General features: G+C 53.8%; 2 protein-coding genes across 2 annotated transcripts; one reads left to right on the top strand and one right to left on the bottom strand.

The window, feature by feature from the left end:
• Positions 1 to 404: 404 nt before the first annotated feature.
• Positions 405 to 8,106, top strand: LPCAT4 (lysophosphatidylcholine acyltransferase 4). The gene is made up of 14 exons (XM_007127730.2): positions 405 to 638; positions 1,898 to 2,040; positions 2,377 to 2,597; positions 2,973 to 3,085; positions 3,209 to 3,269; positions 3,556 to 3,614; positions 3,819 to 3,853; positions 4,386 to 4,440; positions 4,565 to 4,647; positions 4,909 to 5,034; positions 5,374 to 5,506; positions 6,900 to 6,998; positions 7,333 to 7,498; positions 7,744 to 8,106. The coding sequence occupies exons 1-14, from the start codon at positions 525 to 527 to the stop codon at positions 7,896 to 7,898; spliced, it is 1,563 nt and encodes a 520-aa protein (XP_007127792.1). The 5' UTR covers positions 405 to 524; the 3' UTR covers positions 7,899 to 8,106.
• Positions 8,107 to 9,172: 1,066 nt separating this feature from the next.
• On the bottom strand, positions 9,173 to 18,613 carry NUTM1 (NUT midline carcinoma family member 1). The gene is made up of 7 exons (XM_007127729.2): positions 18,529 to 18,613; positions 16,173 to 16,881; positions 13,989 to 14,117; positions 12,732 to 12,871; positions 11,929 to 12,221; positions 11,529 to 11,645; positions 9,173 to 11,179 (listed from the first exon to the last, which is right to left on the bottom strand). Exons 1-7 carry the CDS (start codon positions 18,542 to 18,544, stop codon positions 9,173 to 9,175), a joined length of 3,411 nt encoding a protein of 1,136 aa, XP_007127791.2. The 5' UTR covers positions 18,545 to 18,613.
• Positions 18,614 to 19,810: the final 1,197 nt, after the last annotated feature.

Raw genomic sequence — 19,810 nt, 5'->3', positions numbered from 1 at the left:
GCGCGCCCGCCCTTCCATTCTCATCCGCCCGAGGGCCCCACCCCGATCTGTGCTTGCAGGGTGACCTCGACGCCCGGGCGGAGTCCGAGGGCGTTTTCAGCTCCGCTCGCTCCTCGCCGCCCCAAACTCGCTCCGAGCTGGAGGCCTGCGGGGAGGCGCCGGCCGGGTTTTCCGAGAGGGACGCCCAGAGGCCCAGGCCCGGGGTCAGACCGCAGGCAGGCGCCGCGCTCCAGCATCCGGCCGCCTCGTAACAATGGCCCGAGGGTCTGCGGACGCTGTGGCGGGCGCGGAGGAGCAGGGGCGCCGGGGCGCTGGAAGCCCCGCCCCTCAGCCGGCTCCCTGACAACGCGGGCCAGACCGCGCAGTCTGCTCCCCGCCCCTCGGCGGCCCGCACCAGGCGGGGCCGGGGCTAGATCGCCGCCGCCGCCGCCGCCGCCGCCGCTGCTGCAGCTGCAGCTGCTGCTCTGCAAAGAGGGGCCCGGGGCCGGGCTGGGGTGCCCTCCCTCCCACGTTCTCCCGCCGCTATGAGCCAGGGAAGTCCGGGGGACTGGGCCCCCCTCTATCCCACCCCCGGACCCCCGGCGCCCCCCAACCCCTTCGTGCATGAGTTACACCTCTCCCGCCTCCAGAGGGTTAAGGTAAGGTATGGGCGGGGGTCGTCGGCAGGACTCGCGGGGATAGAAAAAGGAGGCCTTTTGGAGCCTTGATACAGATGCGGATGGGGATCCGAAAGGGGGTGGGTGAGAGGCTAGTGGGGCGGGAGTCAGGAGGTGCGCACGTGGGGGTGGCGGGGGGTGGTCGAGGAGTCCTGGGGAGGACGCGGGCTTGGGCGACAGACAAGCTGAAGGTGTGTGAGAACTGACTAGGTGAGGATGGAGGATTGCAGGGGACCCAGGGGTAGGGGAGGTGGAGGACGCTGGAGACTGCGGATTACATCCTGCGGAGGCCGATGGGCTAGGATGGAGGTAGAGGCCACGGATGGGGGGGTGGGGCAGGGGCGTGCTGAGTGCTTCTAGGAGGCTCTGACTTGGAAGAGGTTTCTGGGCCCGGATCCTGAACCCCCGTCCTCTTCCAGCAATCCCTCCTTTCCACTACCCGCCCCCCCCCCCCGCGCCAAGCACTGCAGCACCTCCCGCTGGGGTGGGGGGAGGGAGGTGGAGAAGGGGGTTGGCTACAGGAAGTGGAGGGCCGAGCAGGCCTGGGGAGGCTGGGGAGTGGTATGAGAAGGGAGTGTCCGAGGTTTCTGTTGCCTTCACCTCCCCTGAGGCCGGCTCCTGGGGCTCGGTTTGTTTACCTGCACTCTCCCCAGGGCAGCCCATGGAGTCACCCTGGCTCCTGGCAACCACTACCCTGTGGAGTAGGGCCGATCTCTTTTCTCGCCTTTCCCCCAGTACTGGGGAAGTGCTCCTGGGCAGAACTAGAGACTGGCCTGGGTCTGAAAAGTAGACCTCTCTGTGTTTCCCAACCCTCTGTCCCCCAGACCCGAAGTAGAAAGAACTATGCACCTGGTTTCTGTTAGACGTAGGAGCTATTTATGAAAGGGGCTGGTGGGAGGAGGAGCTATCTCTAACCTACCCTACATCAAGCACAGTGCTGGGCGCTTTCACACTAGTTGTCCTTGAATCCTCTTAACAGTCTTTCAATTTTGTTGGTGTGATGGGGACCAGCTGAAAGACAGGAAAGTGAGGCCCCTGATCCCATTAATCTTTTATCCTCTTTCCCTCATTGGTACCTTCATCCCACCTTGGGTTCCAGTCCCATCTCCTGTTCCCACTCTATTTGTCTCCTGATATACAGGGGTGATGGCCCTCTGCTGCTGGGTCCATCCTTGTGGGAGAGGGGAAGCCTGGAGGGAGCATCTCATCCCTGAAGTGGCCTCCTCTCCCACCCTCTGCAGTTCTGCCTCCTGGGGGCACTGCTGGCCCCCATCCGAGTGCTTCTGGCCTTTATCGTCCTCTTTCTCCTCTGGCCCTTTGCCTGGCTGCAAGTAGCTGGTCTTACTGAGGAGCAGCTTCAGGAGCCGATTACAGGATGGAGAAAGTAAGTGAGGAACCAGCCCCCAGAGACCCAGCTTCTCATTTCTCTTCCCTGCTATCCATTCTGCTCCCTCTTTAAGAAGAGGAGGAGGGAGGGTTCCGAAGCTCTCCTACCCAGCCTGGGTAGGTGAGATGAGTCAGCCAAGCTCAGTCCCTGGTACCCAGGACCTCAACTCTAAATTTTGCACCCTGATATGTCCCAAAGTAACCAGAGACTTTAGCCCCTTTGCCAGGTAATAGAGGGCAAAAGAAGGACACGTGCTTTCCTGGGTGTCTGAGCCTGGGGGGTGAGTGAAGGGCAGGATAACTGTCTCCGCTGATGCCCAGCCTTGCCTTGCAGGACTGTGTGCCACAACGGGGTGCTGGGCCTCAGCCGCCTGCTCTTTTTCCTGCTCGGTTTCCTCCGGATTCGAGTTCGGGGCCAGCGGGCCTCTCGCCTTCAAGCTCCCGTCCTGGTTGCTGCCCCTCACTCTACTTTCTTTGACCCCATTGTTCTGCTGCCCTGTGACCTGCCCAAGGTTGTGTCTCGAGCTGAGAACCTTTCTGTTCCTGTCATTGGAGGTGAGAGATTAAGAGGAGTGAAGAGGAGAGATGACCACTCTGGGTGAAAAAGACAGGAATCAGAGACACTGGAGAGAACTGGCCCCAAGGCGGGAGGGAGAAGTTAGAAGGGATATTGCCTGATGCTGGCAAATGAAATGCAGATTAACACCATTTGTGAAAGCAACCTCTTTGACTTTGAGCTCTATGCTTATTTAGAAGAGAGCAGGGAGCTCTGGTCAGTTCCCTAAAAGGGATGAGACACCATGAAAGGAGGGTCCCCAGGGCAAAGAGATAACCGGGAAGCATCTCCTACTGTTGAGGAAGGGGAGGCTGCAGGGGTTACTACCCCTGGGGAAGAACCAAGTGACTCCTTGTATCCTCTCCGGACCCCAGCCCTTCTTCGCTTCAACCAAGCCATCCTAGTGTCCAGGCATGACCCGGCTTCTCGGCGCAGGGTGGTGGAGGAGGTCCGAAGGCGGGCTACCTCAGGAGGCAAGTGGCCCCAGGTGGGTAAAAGGGTCTTCAGACCTTCTCGCCTTTTATGTGCTCCTGAAGAGGCTTCTTTTTCCTCTCGTCCCGTTCCACCCACCTCATTCTGGTCTCTTGATTTTTTTTTTTTTTTTACCCAGGTACTATTCTTTCCTGAGGGCACCTGTTCCAACAAGAAGGCTTTGCTTAAATTCAAACCAGGTGAATAAAACAGCAGTGGATGGTAGGGCTGTAGGAAAAAGGAGCCCAGGATTTGGAGAGGGACTCTGGAATAACCCAAGAAGTGGAGGGGTGGGGGAGGGAGGAAGACAGGGAGCCTCCTAGCTGACACTGAAGAGTCTCCACGAGTCAGAGAAAATTATAAATGAAATGGAGCAAGGCCAGATCTCATTGTAGAGCTGATCCAGATGCCTATATACTTCATGCCCTCTAGCTACCTCCATTCTCTAACCTCTGCCTGGGGGGTGGGGGTGGAAACGGGGTTTAGGAGCCTTCATCGCAGGGGTGCCTGTGCAGCCTGTCCTCATCCGCTACCCCAACAGTCTGGTGAGTCTTAGTTCGAGACGGGGGAGGGGGAGCACAAATCCACCCTGAATGGGAATCAGTGAAAACCGCCAGTGTCACCATGGGATGTGCATGTGGGGTGGGTCAGGGTCAGGGTCAGGTTCAGGGCCTCTGCTCCAAAAGGATTGGCCAGTTCCGGGAAAGAAAAGTAATGCCTTTCTCCCCTCACCTCTGCTTTCCACGTAGGATACCACCAGCTGGGCATGGAGGGGCCCTGGAGTGTGAGTAGTGGTGTTCCTGGGGTGAGGGTGGCAAGGGGGGTCCCACAGAATTCCTGGCGCATCTTCCACCTTCCAGACAAGGTGAATAGCCCTTCTTCGTCCTGGGACTGAGAGAACTCTAGCGAAGGGCATGCCCCTGTCCCTCTGTTTTGTTCCCGTCTCCTGCTATAATCTGGAAGTGCCTTTAAGCTGCCCCACCTAATCATTCCTGCTGTAATCATAGTGACTTTTGTCTTACCTTCCTAGCTTTTCTCGCTCGGTGGTCCACACCACCCGGCTTGCCTCTTTTCCTCTGCCGGTTACTGAAACCCCTCACCTGCACTTCTTCCCCTGGCCTAGACCTGCAGCGTTCTCTCTCTTATCCTGCCGCCTTTCTGGCCCCTTTGCCTCCCTGCTGTATACTCATCCAGCTGACTGTATGGCTAGTAGATTATTTTTATATCAGTGGACGGTACTTTGCCACTCCCATTCTTGGGGTGCGGGGAGCCCATAGTTAGAGATTGCTGAACCTCTGAGGTCTCTTTTCTCTTAGACTCAAAGTCCTCTGGCTCACAGCCTCTCAGCCCTGCAGCATCGTGGATGTGGAGGTATGACCCCCGTGGGTTGGGTGGGAGAATGGGCATCTGCTGAGCCTGGAAGCTTTGGGGAAAGAGGGTGGAAGTGGTCACCCCTAGCTTTGAGGTACTGATGAGAGGTCTCTGTGTGTTTCAGTTCCTCCCTGTGTACCGCCCCAGCCCGGAGGAAAGCAGGGACCCCACCCTCTATGCCAACAACGTCCAGAGGGTTATGGCACAGTAAGTGTCCCACAGGGTATTTCCTAGAACAGATATACAGGGCAGAGGAACCACAGGAGGGGGAGGAGGGCAGGGGTTTGAGGCACACATGGGGGAGGGGAGCGGCTAGGGCAGGGGGTAGGGCTGTTGGACAGCTGAGGTGGGGGAGGGGAGGGTGAAAGGGGCCTGATCTCTGTAGTCGGCAGGCCAGAATCAGTAATGAACCCTCAGATGAGTATTCTGCCTCATTTCCCCTGCTTTCCATCCCTCTTCATCCCGTAGGGCCCTGGGCATTCCAGCCACCGAGTGTGAGTTTGTAGGGAGCTTGCCCGTGATTGTGGTGGGCCGGCTGAAGGTGGCATTGGAGCCGCAGCTCTGGGAACTGGGAAGGGTGCTTCGGAAGGCTGGGTAAGTGACCTTGAAGATGAGGGTATGGGCAAGAGAAAAAAAGAAAAAGGAGAACGGGTAGGAGGAAGAAGAGTCTTTAAAAAGAAAAAAAAGAAAAAGTGGGAAGACAGAGGAATTTTTTTAAAAGATAATGGCGTAAAAGGAAAGAGGAAAAAAGAAAGATACGTAATAACCCCAGTGACAAAAGTAGGAATCGCTCTCCAGGGACTGTGAGTCCCTTTTCCAAGAGTGCATCTTAGAAAAGCACCACACGTACCCGTGCTGAGGCCAGGGTCCTGTTGGGTGATGTGTCCAGAAGGAAACTGAGTCAGCTCTGCACCTTCAACAATTCCCTTGTAGGCTGTCCCCTGGCTGTGTGGACACTGAGGCAGAGCCAGGCCGGAGTCGAATGATCAGCCAGGAAGAGTTTGCCAGGCAGCTCCAGCTCTCTGACCCCCAGATGGTGGCTGGCGCCTTTAGCTACTTCCAGCAGGTAAAGGGGCTGGGATGCTCAAGATTTAAGTACAGTATCCGAGGGGCCGTGTGGATGGCCAATTTGGAGTCTGGGCTGGATGCTCTAACACCTATTGTTAGATGAACATCTTCTGAGGTCTGCTGGGAGATTCATTTTTTATATAGAGAGTGTCCAGTGCATTGAACAGCAATGTTTGTTTGTTTTTGGCTTTGGGGTTTTTTTGGTTTTTTTTTTGCGGTACGCGGGCCTCTCACTGTTGTGGCCTCTCCCGTTGCGGAGCACAGGCTCCGGACGCGCAGGCTCAGCGGCCATGGCTCACGGGCCCAGCCGCTCCGCGGCATGTGGGATCTTCCCGGACCGGGGCACGAACCCGTGTCCCCTGCATCGGCAGGCGGATTCTCAACCTCTGCGCCACCAGGGAAGCCCAAACAGCAATGTTTTACTCATTGTGGGGAAGAACAATGGAGAAATGATGGTCAGTGAGGTCCATAAATTTCTGAGGCATTTTAGAGATCGGCAGAGATGGGGATCATATGACCTGTGGGGCACTGGGGGAGGGTTAGGTGGGAAGGTGACAGACATACAGAGGAGACAACATTGGACAGGTTAGACAGTTAAGGGTTTGAGACCCAGAAGTAGCTGTAATACTTGGGCAGATTTTTAAAACATATTCCAGAGCTTCTCTGGGGGATTCCTGAACTTTCTCAAGAATCTTGGTGAACTGTATATTTCCTGGGATTTAACCAGGTTGTCTTGTCAAATTATAATAACCCCAGAAGGTTCATAATGTTTATGAACAACTCCCAGTGGTCCCAAGGAGTTCTTTTTGACCTAAGATACAGACCATGGTTCTCAACATCCTCTCAGGGAACAGAGAGTGATCCAGGTGTGCTGATTCCTTGGACTGGGGCAGACAGTCCCTGAAAGGAGTTTCCCATCATAGCCTGTAGCAGAACAGAACCAAAACCCAGGTGCCCCAGTCCCACATAGATCTGACACAGCAGGTATCCTCAGGGAGTTTTTTGGTAAGAAATTATGCCAGTGGCCCCCTTTTAGTTTGTTGGACCCGTTCTCCCACATAGGCCAAGTCAGAAGAGAACCAGTTTTTCCAGCTTGGGGTCCAGAATGCCCTGATAGTGTATCAGAAACTTGATGGTAACTTCAGCATACCTGAGGGATTCCATCGTTCCTAGGAGATCCCTTTATAGGAGAGCTTTGTCACCAGGCAAACCCATGCCCGGAGAGGACTGTCCGAGATCCCGGAGAGTTTAGGGCTCACGGTTCTGAGGGAAGTGGACACAGGGGTCCAACCCCCAGGCCTGACGAGAACAGGGAAGAGCTGAGATCCAGAGCAGGAAGGAGGACACGGGGTTGGTCCCTGCATTGCCCCGGTTTCTCTTCCACCCTCCAGGATGCCAGGGGTTTGGTGGACTTCCGAGACGTGGCCCTTGCGTTGGCAGCTCTGGATGGGGGCAGGAGCCTGGAGGAGCTGACTCGCCTGGCCTTTGAGGTATCAGGACGTTGGGGTGGGAGGCACCTGGAGGCTGTGCTCACCCCGCCCGGAGGCCTGTGCGGTGTGCTGTCTCCAGGTGCCTCCGGATGGTAGGCGCTTGGTGTCCCAGGGCCACACTGTCTGAACCGCAGAGCCCCAGCGTCTCTGCCGAGGCCTGGCTGGCAACGGGAAGAAGGCAGCAGCCCAGCATGACGATTATATTCAGAAAGGGCCCGGGGTGGGGGCAGGAGGCCTGGGCTCCACACTCTTGGAAGAGGAGGAGCCTGTCAGACAGACGTGCGGGGCGACAGCACCGAGGAGAGAGCTTGACTCGCGTCCCTTTCCCTCCCAGCTCTTTGCCGAGGAGAAAGAGGAGCAAGCCGAGGGGCCAGGCCGCCTGCTGTACAAAGACGGCTTCAGCACCATCCTGCACCTGCTGCTGGGCTCGCCCCACCCTGCCGCCAGGACTTTGCATGCCGAGCTGTGCCAGGCAGGAGCCCGCCAGGGCCTCTCCCTCTGTGAGTCATGGCCTCCCAGGCCCCGTGCGCACCCTCGGAGCGCCACCGGCACTGAGCTGGGAGGGAACAGGGCCGGCAGCCAGCCTGGGGGCACAGGACATCCGAGGGGCAAGGCTGGGAGGAACCAGCTGGGGAGGCAGAGGGTGTCAACTTGGATTTGAGACGGTGAGGCTGAGATGAGAGGAACAGGACCTCTTCCTCTCCTCCTCAGGTCTTTACTTTCCCGTCTCGCTCTTGCCATGCAGGTGAGTTCCAGGACTTCTCCGTTCACCACCCGCTCCACGGGAAGCTCTTCGGCACCTACCTGCGCCCCTTGCAGACACCAAACGCCTCCTCCCCAGACAGCGCCCCTGCTCTGGCCAACGGGGCCGTGCAGGACCCCAAGCAGAAGGGCGACTGAGCACCTCGACCTCCCCAGCTGGCACCCGCCCACAGACTCAGGGCAGCGCCAGAGGCCAACCCTGGGCCTCAAGCCCGTCTCTGTCCTGCTTGACTTTTTGTTATCGTTGTTGGTTTTTTTAAGTTGGTTTTCATTTTTTGTTCGTTTGGTCTTATTTTGTAAGAAACTATTTTATATATAAATATATATCTATATCTATTTAAAAAAACGAAGCTCCGTCACATTGGCGGTATCATTAGCTGGGAAGGAAAGGGACTAATGGTTGCAGGCCGCCTACGGGAAGATCCCAAAGGTTCTCAAGGTCAGTCCTCTTGGCCACAGCTGGATGAGTCCTCGTCACTTCCAGACGGATGGAGCATGCAAATCTCGTATCCTCCCTCCTGTTGTCATACCCTCTAACAGGCCTCCTCACGAACCTCTTTTCAGCTTATTCCCTCTTGTTCTGTCCTCATTAGAGGTTAAAAAATAGCTAATTACCATTCCATATTTAATAATCCTACCGAGATTGGTTTCCACCCACCATAGTAGGGACAGAGACCTGTGTTAGGAACTAACCGTCCTGCCTGGAGCCCAGGGGGTTTCTGCCACAGGATGAATTGGGGACATATAAGTCCCTTCTGTCCAGCTGCTTTTCAAGGAAGAAGAAAAGGCACGCCCCTAAAGAAGGTGCTGTGTCTAGGCACAATTATGGAAATTCGTTAGATTTAGAAAATAGATATCTATCCCAGAAATCTGACAGGTTAAAAAGAAGTGCTTTTCCATCTATGGACTTTTAAAGAGAAACAGATACTGGTAGGATATCCAGAGAAGCCTTCCCCACACCACATCCAGGCTTCTGATGAGGGAGGAATAAAGTAATCACGGGGGACCCTCAGCGCCCGTGGGGGCTTATCAGGGGGCCTAGATGAGGCTGGAAAGTCACCTGGATCCGTCAAATCCAAGGCCACCCTCACCTCCTTTCTTCTTTTCAGCATCTTGCCCTATCTAGAGCAAAGACGTGATACAAAGGGGCACACTGAAAGCATTTTCCAACAACAAAATCTTTATTTTTGTTTTTCCCCATACAACTTCCAAAGGTACTTCCCCAACCTCTCACCAAGGGGACCACCTCTAGCCTAGCTAGTGTGACCCCCTTTCCCACGCTTGCCACTTTTGCAGAACAACAAAACAACTTGGGGCTGAGAACAACTGTTGGTGTGCTGCCAGGGTGAGATCTACTCTGGGCCCCCCACCTGCAGGGATTGGCAGGTGGGACAGGATGGTCCCGCTGCACCCTACTGGGTACGATGTCGTTTCTTCCTCCTGCCTGTGCGGAAACTATCACGCCTTCTTTTACGAGGCTGTGAGGCCCGAACCACTCCCAGAGGCAGGGGTTTCTTCCCAGGTGCCCCAAGTTCAGCTCCCTGGAGGGGCCTCTTTTCAGCAGGGGCTGGGCCTCCAACTAGAGCTCGCTTCCCAGACTTGGCAACGGGATATGGAGGCTGGCCGAGGCCTCTTGCCTCAGGAACGAGGGAGTGGGATGCCCTCTTGGTCCCCCGACCCCCTGAGGAGAACAGGCCTGAGGCAGGGCAAAAACTGAGGGGAGGCCCCCTTGGTGAGAGGCTAAGTTTAGAGGCCAAGAGGTGGGCAAAGTTGGAGAGTTCCTCGTCCTCCTCATCCTCCTCCTCCTCCTTGCCTTTGGCCCCATCTGCTGAGCTGCATGTTTCTTTGACAGGAGAGGCTTCTCTCAGAACTAATCTAGGGGAAGTGCTTCTAAGGCCCTGGTGAGGAGCTGTTGATTTGGGCATCCCGTGTGCATAAGACTCTGGATCCCCTGGTAAGGGAGCAAGGTCTTTAGGCTCAGATAAATCAGTATCCTCCCTGCCTTCTCCTTGGGGGTCATAAGAATTAAAACTTAGTGGGCAGGTATCCTTACTGACCCCTAGCTGGATGTCACCGGCATCCCTAACATCCAGTATGTTGACCTGTTCTGTGGCTTCCACCAGGGGAGAAGTGGAATTGCCTCCACTCCCTGCCTCTGGGCTGGCCTCAGGGAAGGAGGAGGTATCCTGGGTCCCCAGGATAAGGATGTTGCCTTGACTCGCAGGTAGGAGGGTTTCTTCAGAAGCCCCCAGTGTAGAGGCACCAATTCTGCTTTCTAGCAACGGGGGGCAAACTTCAACCCACAGATGCTTGGGGTCCCGTAGAGTCTCAGGGCTCTGCTCTCTATTTTCTTTAAGGCTTGAGGCCGGGCTGTTGGCCCTCAGAGGTCCTGACAAGCTGCAATAGTTTCTCTTTTCTAGGGCAGCTGTGGCATCTGTGCCTCCACAGCTAACTATGCTGCTTCCCACATCCCCAGGTGCTGTGCTTTCTCCCGGACCCAGAGAAATGTTGCTTCTGGAGCCCAATGCCTGGCCACCCTGCTGGTGCCCAGTTACACATTCCCAATCATGGAAGTTCTCTATGACCTCCTCGATCTGTAAGGGCAACTCCAAGCCTACGGCATCCATCTCACTGCTGAGCCAAACTCCCGGACTGAGGGAGGCCCCGTCCCCGTCCCTATCCCCAGCTGCTGGAGGGGAAGTGTTCTGGTCGTAACTCTGAACCGTGGGAGGACCTCTGTCATCTCCCCACATGGCCCCTGAAGAGCCTTCCTGGGGCACTGCTAATGGCTCTGTCTCCTGGAGAGCCACTCCAAGATCCCCTATCTGTTGTTCAGTCTGCAGCCCCAGGGCCTGCTTTGCTGACCCCTGTCCTTGCAGAGGAGCCAGCTCTGCAAGTCCAGCATCCAAACCGGGAACTATCTCGAGCTGGGGGCCTTCCTGCCAGTAAAGGGGCAGAGCCTTGGAAGTCCTGTCACCCACCAAGGAGCACCCAGGGGACTCAGTGCCTCCCAGGTGGTCATCCTGAAGTGGGGCTATCTGGTTTGTAACCTTCCCAGACCCTCTCCTCTCTACACCCAAGGGCCCTTGAGTTCCCTGTGGAGCTGCAAGTTCTAGCGGCAGGTCCCAGCCACTGGGGGATGGCAGAGCGCTCCCATCCCTGCGCTTCCCCCTCAGGCCATCTACGTCCTGCTTCCGCCCACCAGGCGCTTCTCTCGCCCGCTTTCCCAGAGAAGCAGACTTTCTAAGGCGGCTGGTGCCCCCAGCCACCCAAAGCCCAGGTGAGGGCCGAAGCCGCCCAGCCCCATCTTCATCCTCATCAGAAACAGCAGGACTTGAGTCCAGTAGAGCTCCACTGCAGCTTGGAGGTACCTCTGCGTCCTCCTCCTCTTCCAAGGCCAGGAGTCGCTTCTGGACCAGCTAGAAGGAGAATGGACAAATATTGTTCTATATGTGGTTGTGAGGAGGGGTGGCAGGCTGGGTGTTGAGTAGATGGTACTCGAGCAGGGCAGGGAACGCGAGCAAGTGGCTTAAGTAACGGCATCAAAGCCAGATAACCACAGCTCTTCTTTACCACCTTCTTGGGTCTTATCCCCATGCTTTGAGCCCTTACACTTCCCGTTCCCACGGTCCCTTGCCTACTTGTTCTGAACCCAAGGCTGACTGCTGAAGCTGTTTGTCTCTAGGAGCCATACCATCCAAGACAGTGTAGGGTTAGGTAGAGCCGTGGGAGCCTCTCATTCTGATATTCTCTACCTCCCAGGTTTACCTGGACAAGACTGAGCCCTTCTTCCTGTTCCAGCTCCTCAGTTAAGGCCAAGGGATCCCTCTGTTGTTCTGGGGACAGCAGATCTGCCAAAAATTGAGGGTGAATGACGGCCTCCACCTGGGGAAACGGAAGGAAAAGTGATGGCAGTTCTTGACAGGAGATAACGGGAACCAAGAGGCTCTAGAGAAGGAGCCATGCACCTCCCTACTCACCACCCTCTCCCTGGGCTTTGAGAAAACACGAGCTACACACATCCACGTGTGTGCGCCCATGCACACATATTCCTCAGCACGGAAGACAGTCGAGTCGCCCACGGCCTCGGGCAGAACCCTGGATCTTTGATTCCCTGGAGTTCCCACCCCAGGATCTGCTAGAAACCAGACACGCAGGGCCAGGTCACCTTGGAGACAAAGGCCTCCTGAGAACACAGCTCATTGATGTAACTCAGGAGACTCGCATCTGGATACATCTCTTCCTCCTGCCGCTGCCGTTCTTCCTCTTCCTGTTTTCCATCCGACTCCTCAGCGGCCAAGTGGCTCGCCACCAGCCCTTCCATGATGTCGATGTACTCCTTCACCGCCTCTGGTGGGATCTCCTTGGGTGCCTCAGGAGCCAGAGGCCTCTGGGTCGTGGTCTTGCACTTCCGCCGGCGGCGCACCCGTGCCTTGGAGGCTGCCTTCTTGGGAATGTACACTGAGGGGTGAAGCAGGAAGGAGAAATGGGAAGCGGCACCGAGGCCTCGGCTTCTGTCTCTCACCCCCATTTGTAACGGCAACCTGGGCACATTGAGACGGTTCCAGACTGGAGCAGGCCGACCTGACACAGTACCAGCCAGGGGAGGATATTTAGGAGCTGGAGGGTCTGAGAGAGAATCTGGATGAGGAATCTCAGAACCCCTGAAACTCCAAAGAGCCCCCTGATCCAGCCCCCATTTCTTAGGCAGATGAGGTATCATGTGCCTCCATTACAGTCTCTGAGAGAGAGTAGTTGGTTTACTTAGCCAAGATCAATACCTAGTTTGGGACAAAGGGAACCTGAGAACTCAGCCTCCTATGTATGTCCTGTTTGGAACATCAAATGCCCCTGCCTGGAGGAAAACTGGTAGAAGCACAGGCAATGCCTCCCCTGATCCGTGACTGGTTTCTGGCACACCTCCCTTTGAGCTTCTGGCCCACGGCTCCTGTTGGAATTGGGCGGCCTTACCTGCCTGCTGGCAAACCTCGGGGGCTGGGGGCCCTGGAGGATCAAGCTTAAGAGGGGCTTCAGGAGGCACGCCCTGGGACCCATTCATCAGCTGTGTGTTCTGAACCTGCATCTCCTCCGCGGCCTCAAACTCCATGAACCTGCAGAGGGTGCAGAAGGCCCAGGCAGTGCTGAGAAGACCAAGATCCATTCGAAACCCAGACACAAGACCCTAGGGTATCTACTCACAGAAGGCCGAATAACAGTTCTGGGGAAAACTCACAAGGTCTCCACAGAGCCCCCCTACCTGCAGTCATCACTTAGAAAGCTTGTTAAGAAAACAATCTAGAGCTTGTAAGCTTCACAGGACAGAGCCATGGCTTTTTCATATGCTTTCTCACCCAGCATTGGTGAGGGTATACAGCAGCGATTAATACAGGTTTGTTGAATTCAGTCAGGCCTATGCCACAGCCTGGCAAGAGCCCACACGTGGGCCACTCCTCAAGGCCTCCTCTGCCCCTGCCTACAACCATAAAGAATGCCTGAAATCCCAAAGCAGGGCCTGGGTTGCAATTTAAGGCAGTTCCCACCAGGAAGCAGCGCTGAGATCCAGGAGTCCTGAGGATGGGACTGGGGTCCTGGAAGGGTAAATCTAGGAGGTACAGGTCCAGAAGATTTGGGGGAGAAAGTGATAGTTAAGCTTGGAGGAAAGGGTTCATTTTCCTGAGTTGCTTTTTTAACCGAGGAGATTATCATGGAGAAATGGGGGATATGAGCCAGAAGACCACTCTGGGCATCCAGGACCTTGCCCTGACAAACCTCTTCAAGAACGAGCCCCTCCCTAAGAAGACGGGCTAAACTATTTCCAGAGGAGTGGTGGCCCCAAGGTCTGCATCAGTAGTCACTTGCTACCTGGTCAGCGAGACAGGAAAGAACCTGCCTAGTAGGGCTTACCTCCTCATTGCTAGGTTCCCTTCAGCATGGACTTTTTACCCCAACCGGGCTCCAATCCCATCCTAAGAGCTTCAATATCAAGGCCCCTATACAACTCAAGGTCTGGAGAAGGGAGAGCTTCCAAGAGGAGATAGGATAGAAAAGCCCAAGAGTCAAGATGGTGGAAGAAGCAGCAAGGATCCAGGAGACCCTATGCTAGTCTACACCTCTCCTCCAGCATCCCTTATAGTAACCACCCACAGCCCAGACCCAAGCCTCTCTTACGTGCTCCCACCCCTCAGCCATGTGGCCCCCCTCGGGAGGATGAGGGATGGTGAGACTCACTTTTCTGCCATCTCATAAAAGATCATCCGGTCAAAGTTGCTGGTACGCTCCCACTCCTGCACAGCCCTTGGCAGTCCCTCCTCCACGGTCATAGTGGGCTTCCGCCGGGCCAGGGAACGAAGCACTGGGCTAAAACCCCCATTGGGTCAGTCACAGTCTACAAGTGTACCCCCCCCTCCCACCTGCCCTGACACCCACCTCAGTGCACACCCCCAGCCCCTCATCAGATCAAATATGCCCCACAGTCCCTGTCACATCCCACTGCTGATTAGATCCCAGACCCCCAACCTCACATCCATCCATTCACCACACTGGCCTTTCTTCCCACTGAAATTTACAAACCTCGCACAAAATCAGACGGTTAGTCTCCCCACCCTTTGAAATCAACTACCCTGAATTCTCACAGTGCTGTCCTCAACAAAACACGAGGAAGAAAGCGCTCATGTGATTCAATTAATGGGATTCATTGTAAAGTAGGCTGAACCCTGCCCAATGGCTCTTACATTTTTAAAAAGGCACTGGCTAACCCAAATGAATCTAATTCAAGGCTGTGTGGTGTTTTTATTTGTTGGTTTTTAAGTGGTTTTTTTGCCTCTGGGATACCCATCACAGTCAAATATCAATACTCTTTGAGCTCTTTGTGATGCATTTTTGCCTTTCTGACTTCCCATGAGTCCTCCATCATTACTGTGCCTAGAATCACCTGGGGAAGCTTGTTATAACCATGGATTCCAGCGCCCCAGGATCCCAGCTCTGAGCATCTTACCAGCCTGCCGGGTGACTGTGGCAGAGGGTCTGGACTGCACTTTGGGGGAGACCCTGCCCAGAGCCCCTGAACGTGGGGAGCAGAAATAGGCCAGGAGTTAGAAATTCAGCCTGCCAGCCTCCAACGGAGAACCCAGAGCCGTCTGCAGAAAGCGGGGAGTCGGTACGGTGATCTACACCAAGGACTTTGGGGGAGCCTTTTGATTTATTCACTCCAGAGTCAGGATGGAAAGGGGGATTCCTTTAGGGGTTCAGCCACTGGAGGAACAACATGTACAGTTTTTTTTTAAGTCCAGTAAGATGTGGCATGCGTTATATGGGGGTTTACACAAAATTCTGAGAGTACAGTGCGGTTGAGAGAGACAGCAGGTCTTGGTGGGAAGAAAATTCCCCAGATGGTCAATGACTTTGCCTTATAAACATAACAGCCCATGACCCTGGGCTCCCAGGCCAAGCATCCGCTCACACAGACATTTTGGCCTTTTGTGAGTTCTCCTCTTCTAGATTGCCTTTTAATAATAATAACCATAACAACAACGATAGCAGCTGCCATTTAATGAAGCATTCTCTGCGCCAGGCGCTCTGCTGAGCACTTCACATACATTAACTCATTTCATGTTTTCAGCAACCCTCTGAGGTAGGTATAATCATCCCCTTTCTAGATGAGAAAACTGAGGGCAAAGATAGTAAATGCCAGGGCCCAGGGTGACAAATCTAGTGAGTGGGTGGGGCCTTGGTCCTCGACCACTGAGCAAGCTCTACCACCTCCCTATTTCAACTTGAATTCTCCTGAATAAAACAGGGGGCGGTGTGCAGAATTATCTGGCAGTCCAGTGGTTAGGACTTGGGGCTTTCACTGCCATGGGCCCAGGTTCGATCCCTGGTTGAGAAAATAAGATCCCGCAAGCCGCGAAGCGTGGCCAAAAAAACAAAACCAAAAAAACATGGGGCAGTAGAGAGGGTGGCACACAAGCTCCTCAGCCCGGCCGCGCACCATCCTCCCCTCCCAGCGCTCCTCACCCTGGCCGGTTTGGACAGCTCAGCTCCACGTCAAAAGGTAGTAAAATAGAACGGGAGGGCCCTGGCACTCGGTATCAGAGACCCAAGTTCCAATCACTGCTCTGAGCTTCAGTCTTCTCATCCATAAATGAGGATGACCATAAAAATGCCTGCCTGAACTCACAGGGTTGTGAAGATCACTTGAGAGAAGACACCTGAAAGCTTGTTATCCTCTGGCACATGGGTAAAGAGGCTTGTTATCATTGTTGTCGTCGTTATTATATTCATTATCATAGCATCTCCAGCACCCTCATCACCTGCCCTCAAGTATTCCTAAATAGCCTGACCTCTTTTGTCCATCCCCAACTCCTCCTTATTTAAAAGCCTCTAGAATAATGAATCTCAGGTCTCTCCACTTACATAAGAAAGCAGGAAAGGGCCTCTGCATCCGGACTTTGGGATAAGTGCCTCCTTGCCAACACTTTGTAGCGCTGCCAGCATTGGAAATTCTCATAAACACCCTTGGAGGTATAAGAGAAGTCGTCCAGTGAGGGCTTGGATCTGGCGGCCGCAGGACCTCCTTCCCCAGTTGCCCCATGCGGCCCTGGCAAAGCCTTTTCCGGGGGCACGATGGGGGCCAGTTGGGCAGCTGGTAGTGGAGCCTGAGTAGGAAGGCCTGGGAGGCCCTCCTGGCTCACCCCAACTGCCTTCAGGGGCAGAAGGGTCTTCACATAAGAGGCTGTCAGGAATCCGGGGGCAGGACTCTCAGGGCCCCCGAAGGGAGCGCCTGAGGCAGTCCAGTTGAGGGCGGCCTGAGTAAGGATAAAGTTCTGAGTTTGGGAGGGCTCAGCTGGCCCTCCTTCTGTCTTGACTTTGACCGTGACCTCGCCAGCTCCAGCTGCACTGGGGCCAGGGCCCCCATCCCCTGTCACCAACAATGGGCTGGGGAAAGCAGAGAGCACCAGAGGGTTGCCTGGAGAGAGTGCTGAAGGCACGGGGGGCTGCGAGGGTGGCCCCCAGGGTGGTTGGTCTGATGGGCCAGGAGCAGGCTGGGGGAAGGGAAGTGCAGTGAAAGGAGACAGGGCAGCGCCAGGTTCCGTGGTCATGTCCAGTCCTGGCAATGGAGATGCTGCAGAGACAACGAAAAAGAGGGGCTGGCGTAGGAGAAGAGGAGACCAGAAGCTAGGTCATCTGAGTTACACTCTAGTCCCTGAAGAATCAGAGCACTGATTCTCAACAGGTGAGGGAGGGGGAACATGTATAGTTTGCAAATGTCCCCCAAGTGTTTCTGATGTCCCTTACTCCCTGCTGAGAATTAGTGCGCTAGGGAAGCAAGCAGCAAGGACCCTTGGGCCAACGAGTTCATACCCCATAACACATGCCACCCAGCATACGGGTACATTCCAAACACCCTCACACCACCTGGATCCTGCTCCCAGCTGCTCTGTGGTCCCTGCCACCAGGCGCAGAAGCACTGTTCCCAGGAGGGGTGTGTGTGTGGATTCCATGTTTTGTTCCCAGAAAGTTTGTTACATAACATCTAGGAATGGCTAGAGATAAGAGCCAGGAAATGGGTAAGGGGAATGCGGTATGGGGAGGGAGCTTTCCAGAGCTCTAAGGAGACGCGGGACCTATTAAAACGTTATCTGTGATTCTTCTGCCTGGAACTCCTAATATCAGAAATTTAGAGTCCACTTTTGAACAAGGCAATGAAGTCTGAAACACAGTTCAGGGGCTATGTGGACTCTAGTCAAAAAGACCAGGGATAAATACATAAAACATGTACTTAATTAATCAGGATGTGTGTCTCTTAGGACTTTGAATAATAGTCATAGAAGATCACCTGCCTAATTTCATGCTACTCTCCTCCTCCTCTTATAAAGAATATTCCACTGGCAAACTAACAACATTCAGCTTCCGCTGCTTCCTGATCATGAAGGAGACATGGGACACGAGCAAACTCTTCACCTCAACCACAGAGCAGAGGGCCAGGAATACTCCCCGAAGTGTGGAACACAGTGAAATGGGTCTGAAGGCCTGAGTTCCACAAAAGGTAGAAAGACACAGCGTCTCAGGGAAGCCCCAGTTCTCATCCCTCCTGGAGTGACCCACTTCCCCTGGCCCTGGGAAAGCAAGGAAAACTGCTCCCTGAGCTAGAAGAGAAGCCCTCGCTGGGGCTGGAAGGAGCCAAGAGGCTCTAAGCAGAGGCACTTACAGCACCTTCTGGTCTAGCTTCCGAGAGGACATTTCTCTACAGACTTGGCAACAGATGACCCCACTGAACAGTTTTCTAGCCAAGGCTTCCACTCCCCCCAGCCCAATAAGAGCGAGAGCAGCCCCAGCTCAGTTCTCTCAGGGCAAAATTCTAGAGCAGCCTCCAATTGCCTAAAGAAGACACCAGAACTTGGGTCTTCCCTTTGAAACCCTCTGTATCCCTCACACCACACACCCCTGCCCGTGCCACACAAACACATGTTGAAGGAATCCCTCTTCGGGAGAAGCAAGTTGTTAACTACCATCCCTTCTCTCTACTCAGCACTTTCCTCTGAGGCACTTTGATCTACCACCCAGGAGGCCCTCTTCCTTCCCCAACCCGTAGTCTTAATGGCACAATCTCCTTCCCCAGCCTCCCCAAGTGTGATGCCTTTGATGGGGTCTAGTGTTCTCACATCCCTCTAGGTCAGCCCAGAGAGCTGGTCCCCACATAAAGTGTCAAGTTTTGAATCTCCAAGGAGGGAGCATGTGGCAGGGACCTTCCCCCTACCTGCAGACTCACCTCCATCTGAAGACATCCTCTCAGGTTTGGGCACTAACCGTGGCTGTCTGGAAGCCTCCAGAATGAGACAGTCAGGTACAGGACACAGAGAGTAACCTGGCTCCAGTAGATACACAGGATCCAAGGAAGGGAGGGTAAAGATCAGATCAAAACAGAACTAGAATCTAGGACTCAAGGCATTCTGCAGTGGGGGAGGGGAGGGGGAATATAGGGTGAGGTTAGGGAGATATTCCATGAAGGGCTCTGGTATGTAGGCAGTAACCAGGAATTCCCTCCAAACGAGTGTATGGCAACCCAGTTGCTGTGTGTCTCTTTAGGACAACTTGCAAATTCTTTCTCAGATTCCCAACCGCATAGTTTTACATCCCTGTTCCCTATACAATTCTTTACCAATATATCTAGTTTTGTGCCTTTCTATTACACCCAGTTCTGGTACCTGACTTCCTATTAATAGCAGGTTGTGGCGAACTCTTGACAATTCAATGTTGGCTGTATTTTCTAAACCAAACTCAGAGTACCTAGTCTGTATATTTAAGGATCAAGGGAACAGAATGCTTGAAATTAGGGTTGTCTCAGAAGATCAAGGGTGTTGAATTACTGTATGCATATCATTTCCTTGGAAAGCTGTCCTGCAGTTCCCAAATAAACCACTACCATCAGTTCTGCAGTCCACAGAAGGCTTAGCCTTACCCTTGGCTGAAAAGCCTCCCACTCTATCAAAAACTGCCATTCAGCCTAAAACTTCAAGACCAAAATGTCCTTCTTTTCGTCTGTTAAATTATTTTTGTTGTTTTAAATTTTTGTTAAATAATTTTAATTTTTTAAATGGGTAATAATACATCAGCACGGTTAAAAAGTCAAACTATGCAAAATGGCATACACAGCAAGTCTCCCTCCACTCCTTTCCTCTGGAACCGAGTTCTTTATCCCAGAGGAGACCATATTTCTTCTGAATCCTTGCAGAGGTATTTTATGCAACTACAAGTAAACAGAAACTATACTCTTAAAAAAAAAAGCTTTCAGGTTTTTCTGATAATAAAATTAATATATGTTACAATGTTTTTGCCGTTATAAATAGTACGGTAACGATCATCTTTCTAATGATATCTGGGTTCCAATTTTCATTTCTTTAAACTAGAGTCCTATAAGGAGAAATTGTACGTTCTTTTAAAAATTCACTATACCTCTAGGAGGTGTATCTTATTATGCTATTATTAGCTACTCACCACTATAAGAAAGAGCGTTGAATTTGTGGTAGAGACCTGAGTTTGAATGTTGGGTC

Source organism: Physeter macrocephalus, chromosome 11, assembly GCF_002837175.3.
Source record: "Physeter macrocephalus isolate SW-GA chromosome 11, ASM283717v5, whole genome shotgun sequence".
In the NCBI taxonomy this organism is placed as follows: domain Eukaryota; kingdom Metazoa; phylum Chordata; class Mammalia; order Artiodactyla; family Physeteridae; genus Physeter; species Physeter macrocephalus.
Note: the sequence above shows the minus strand (reverse complement) of the source record. Positions and strands in the feature narration are given on the sequence as shown.

Excerpts from the sequence above, each read along its gene's own strand:
- LPCAT4 (XM_007127730.2), top strand. The coding sequence starts at position 525 with ATGAGCCAGGGAAGTCCGGGGGACTGGGCCCCCCTCTATCCCACCCCC. Across the intron at positions 4,441-4,564 it reads GCAGCATCGTGGATGTGGAG|TTCCTCCCTGTGTACCGCCC; the intron begins GTATGACCCCCG and ends TGTGTGTTTCAG. Across the intron at positions 5,035-5,373 it reads AGGGTGCTTCGGAAGGCTGG|GCTGTCCCCTGGCTGTGTGG; the intron begins GTAAGTGACCTT and ends ATTCCCTTGTAG.
- NUTM1 (XM_007127729.2), bottom strand. Across the intron at positions 14,118-16,172 it reads GCCCTTTCCTGCTTTCTTAT|CCCAGTGCTTCGTTCCCTGG; the intron begins GTAAGTGGAGAG and ends TGGGGGTTTTAG. Across the intron at positions 12,872-13,988 it reads TTTTATGAGATGGCAGAAAA|GTTCATGGAGTTTGAGGCCG; the intron begins GTGAGTCTCACC and ends CACCCTCTGCAG.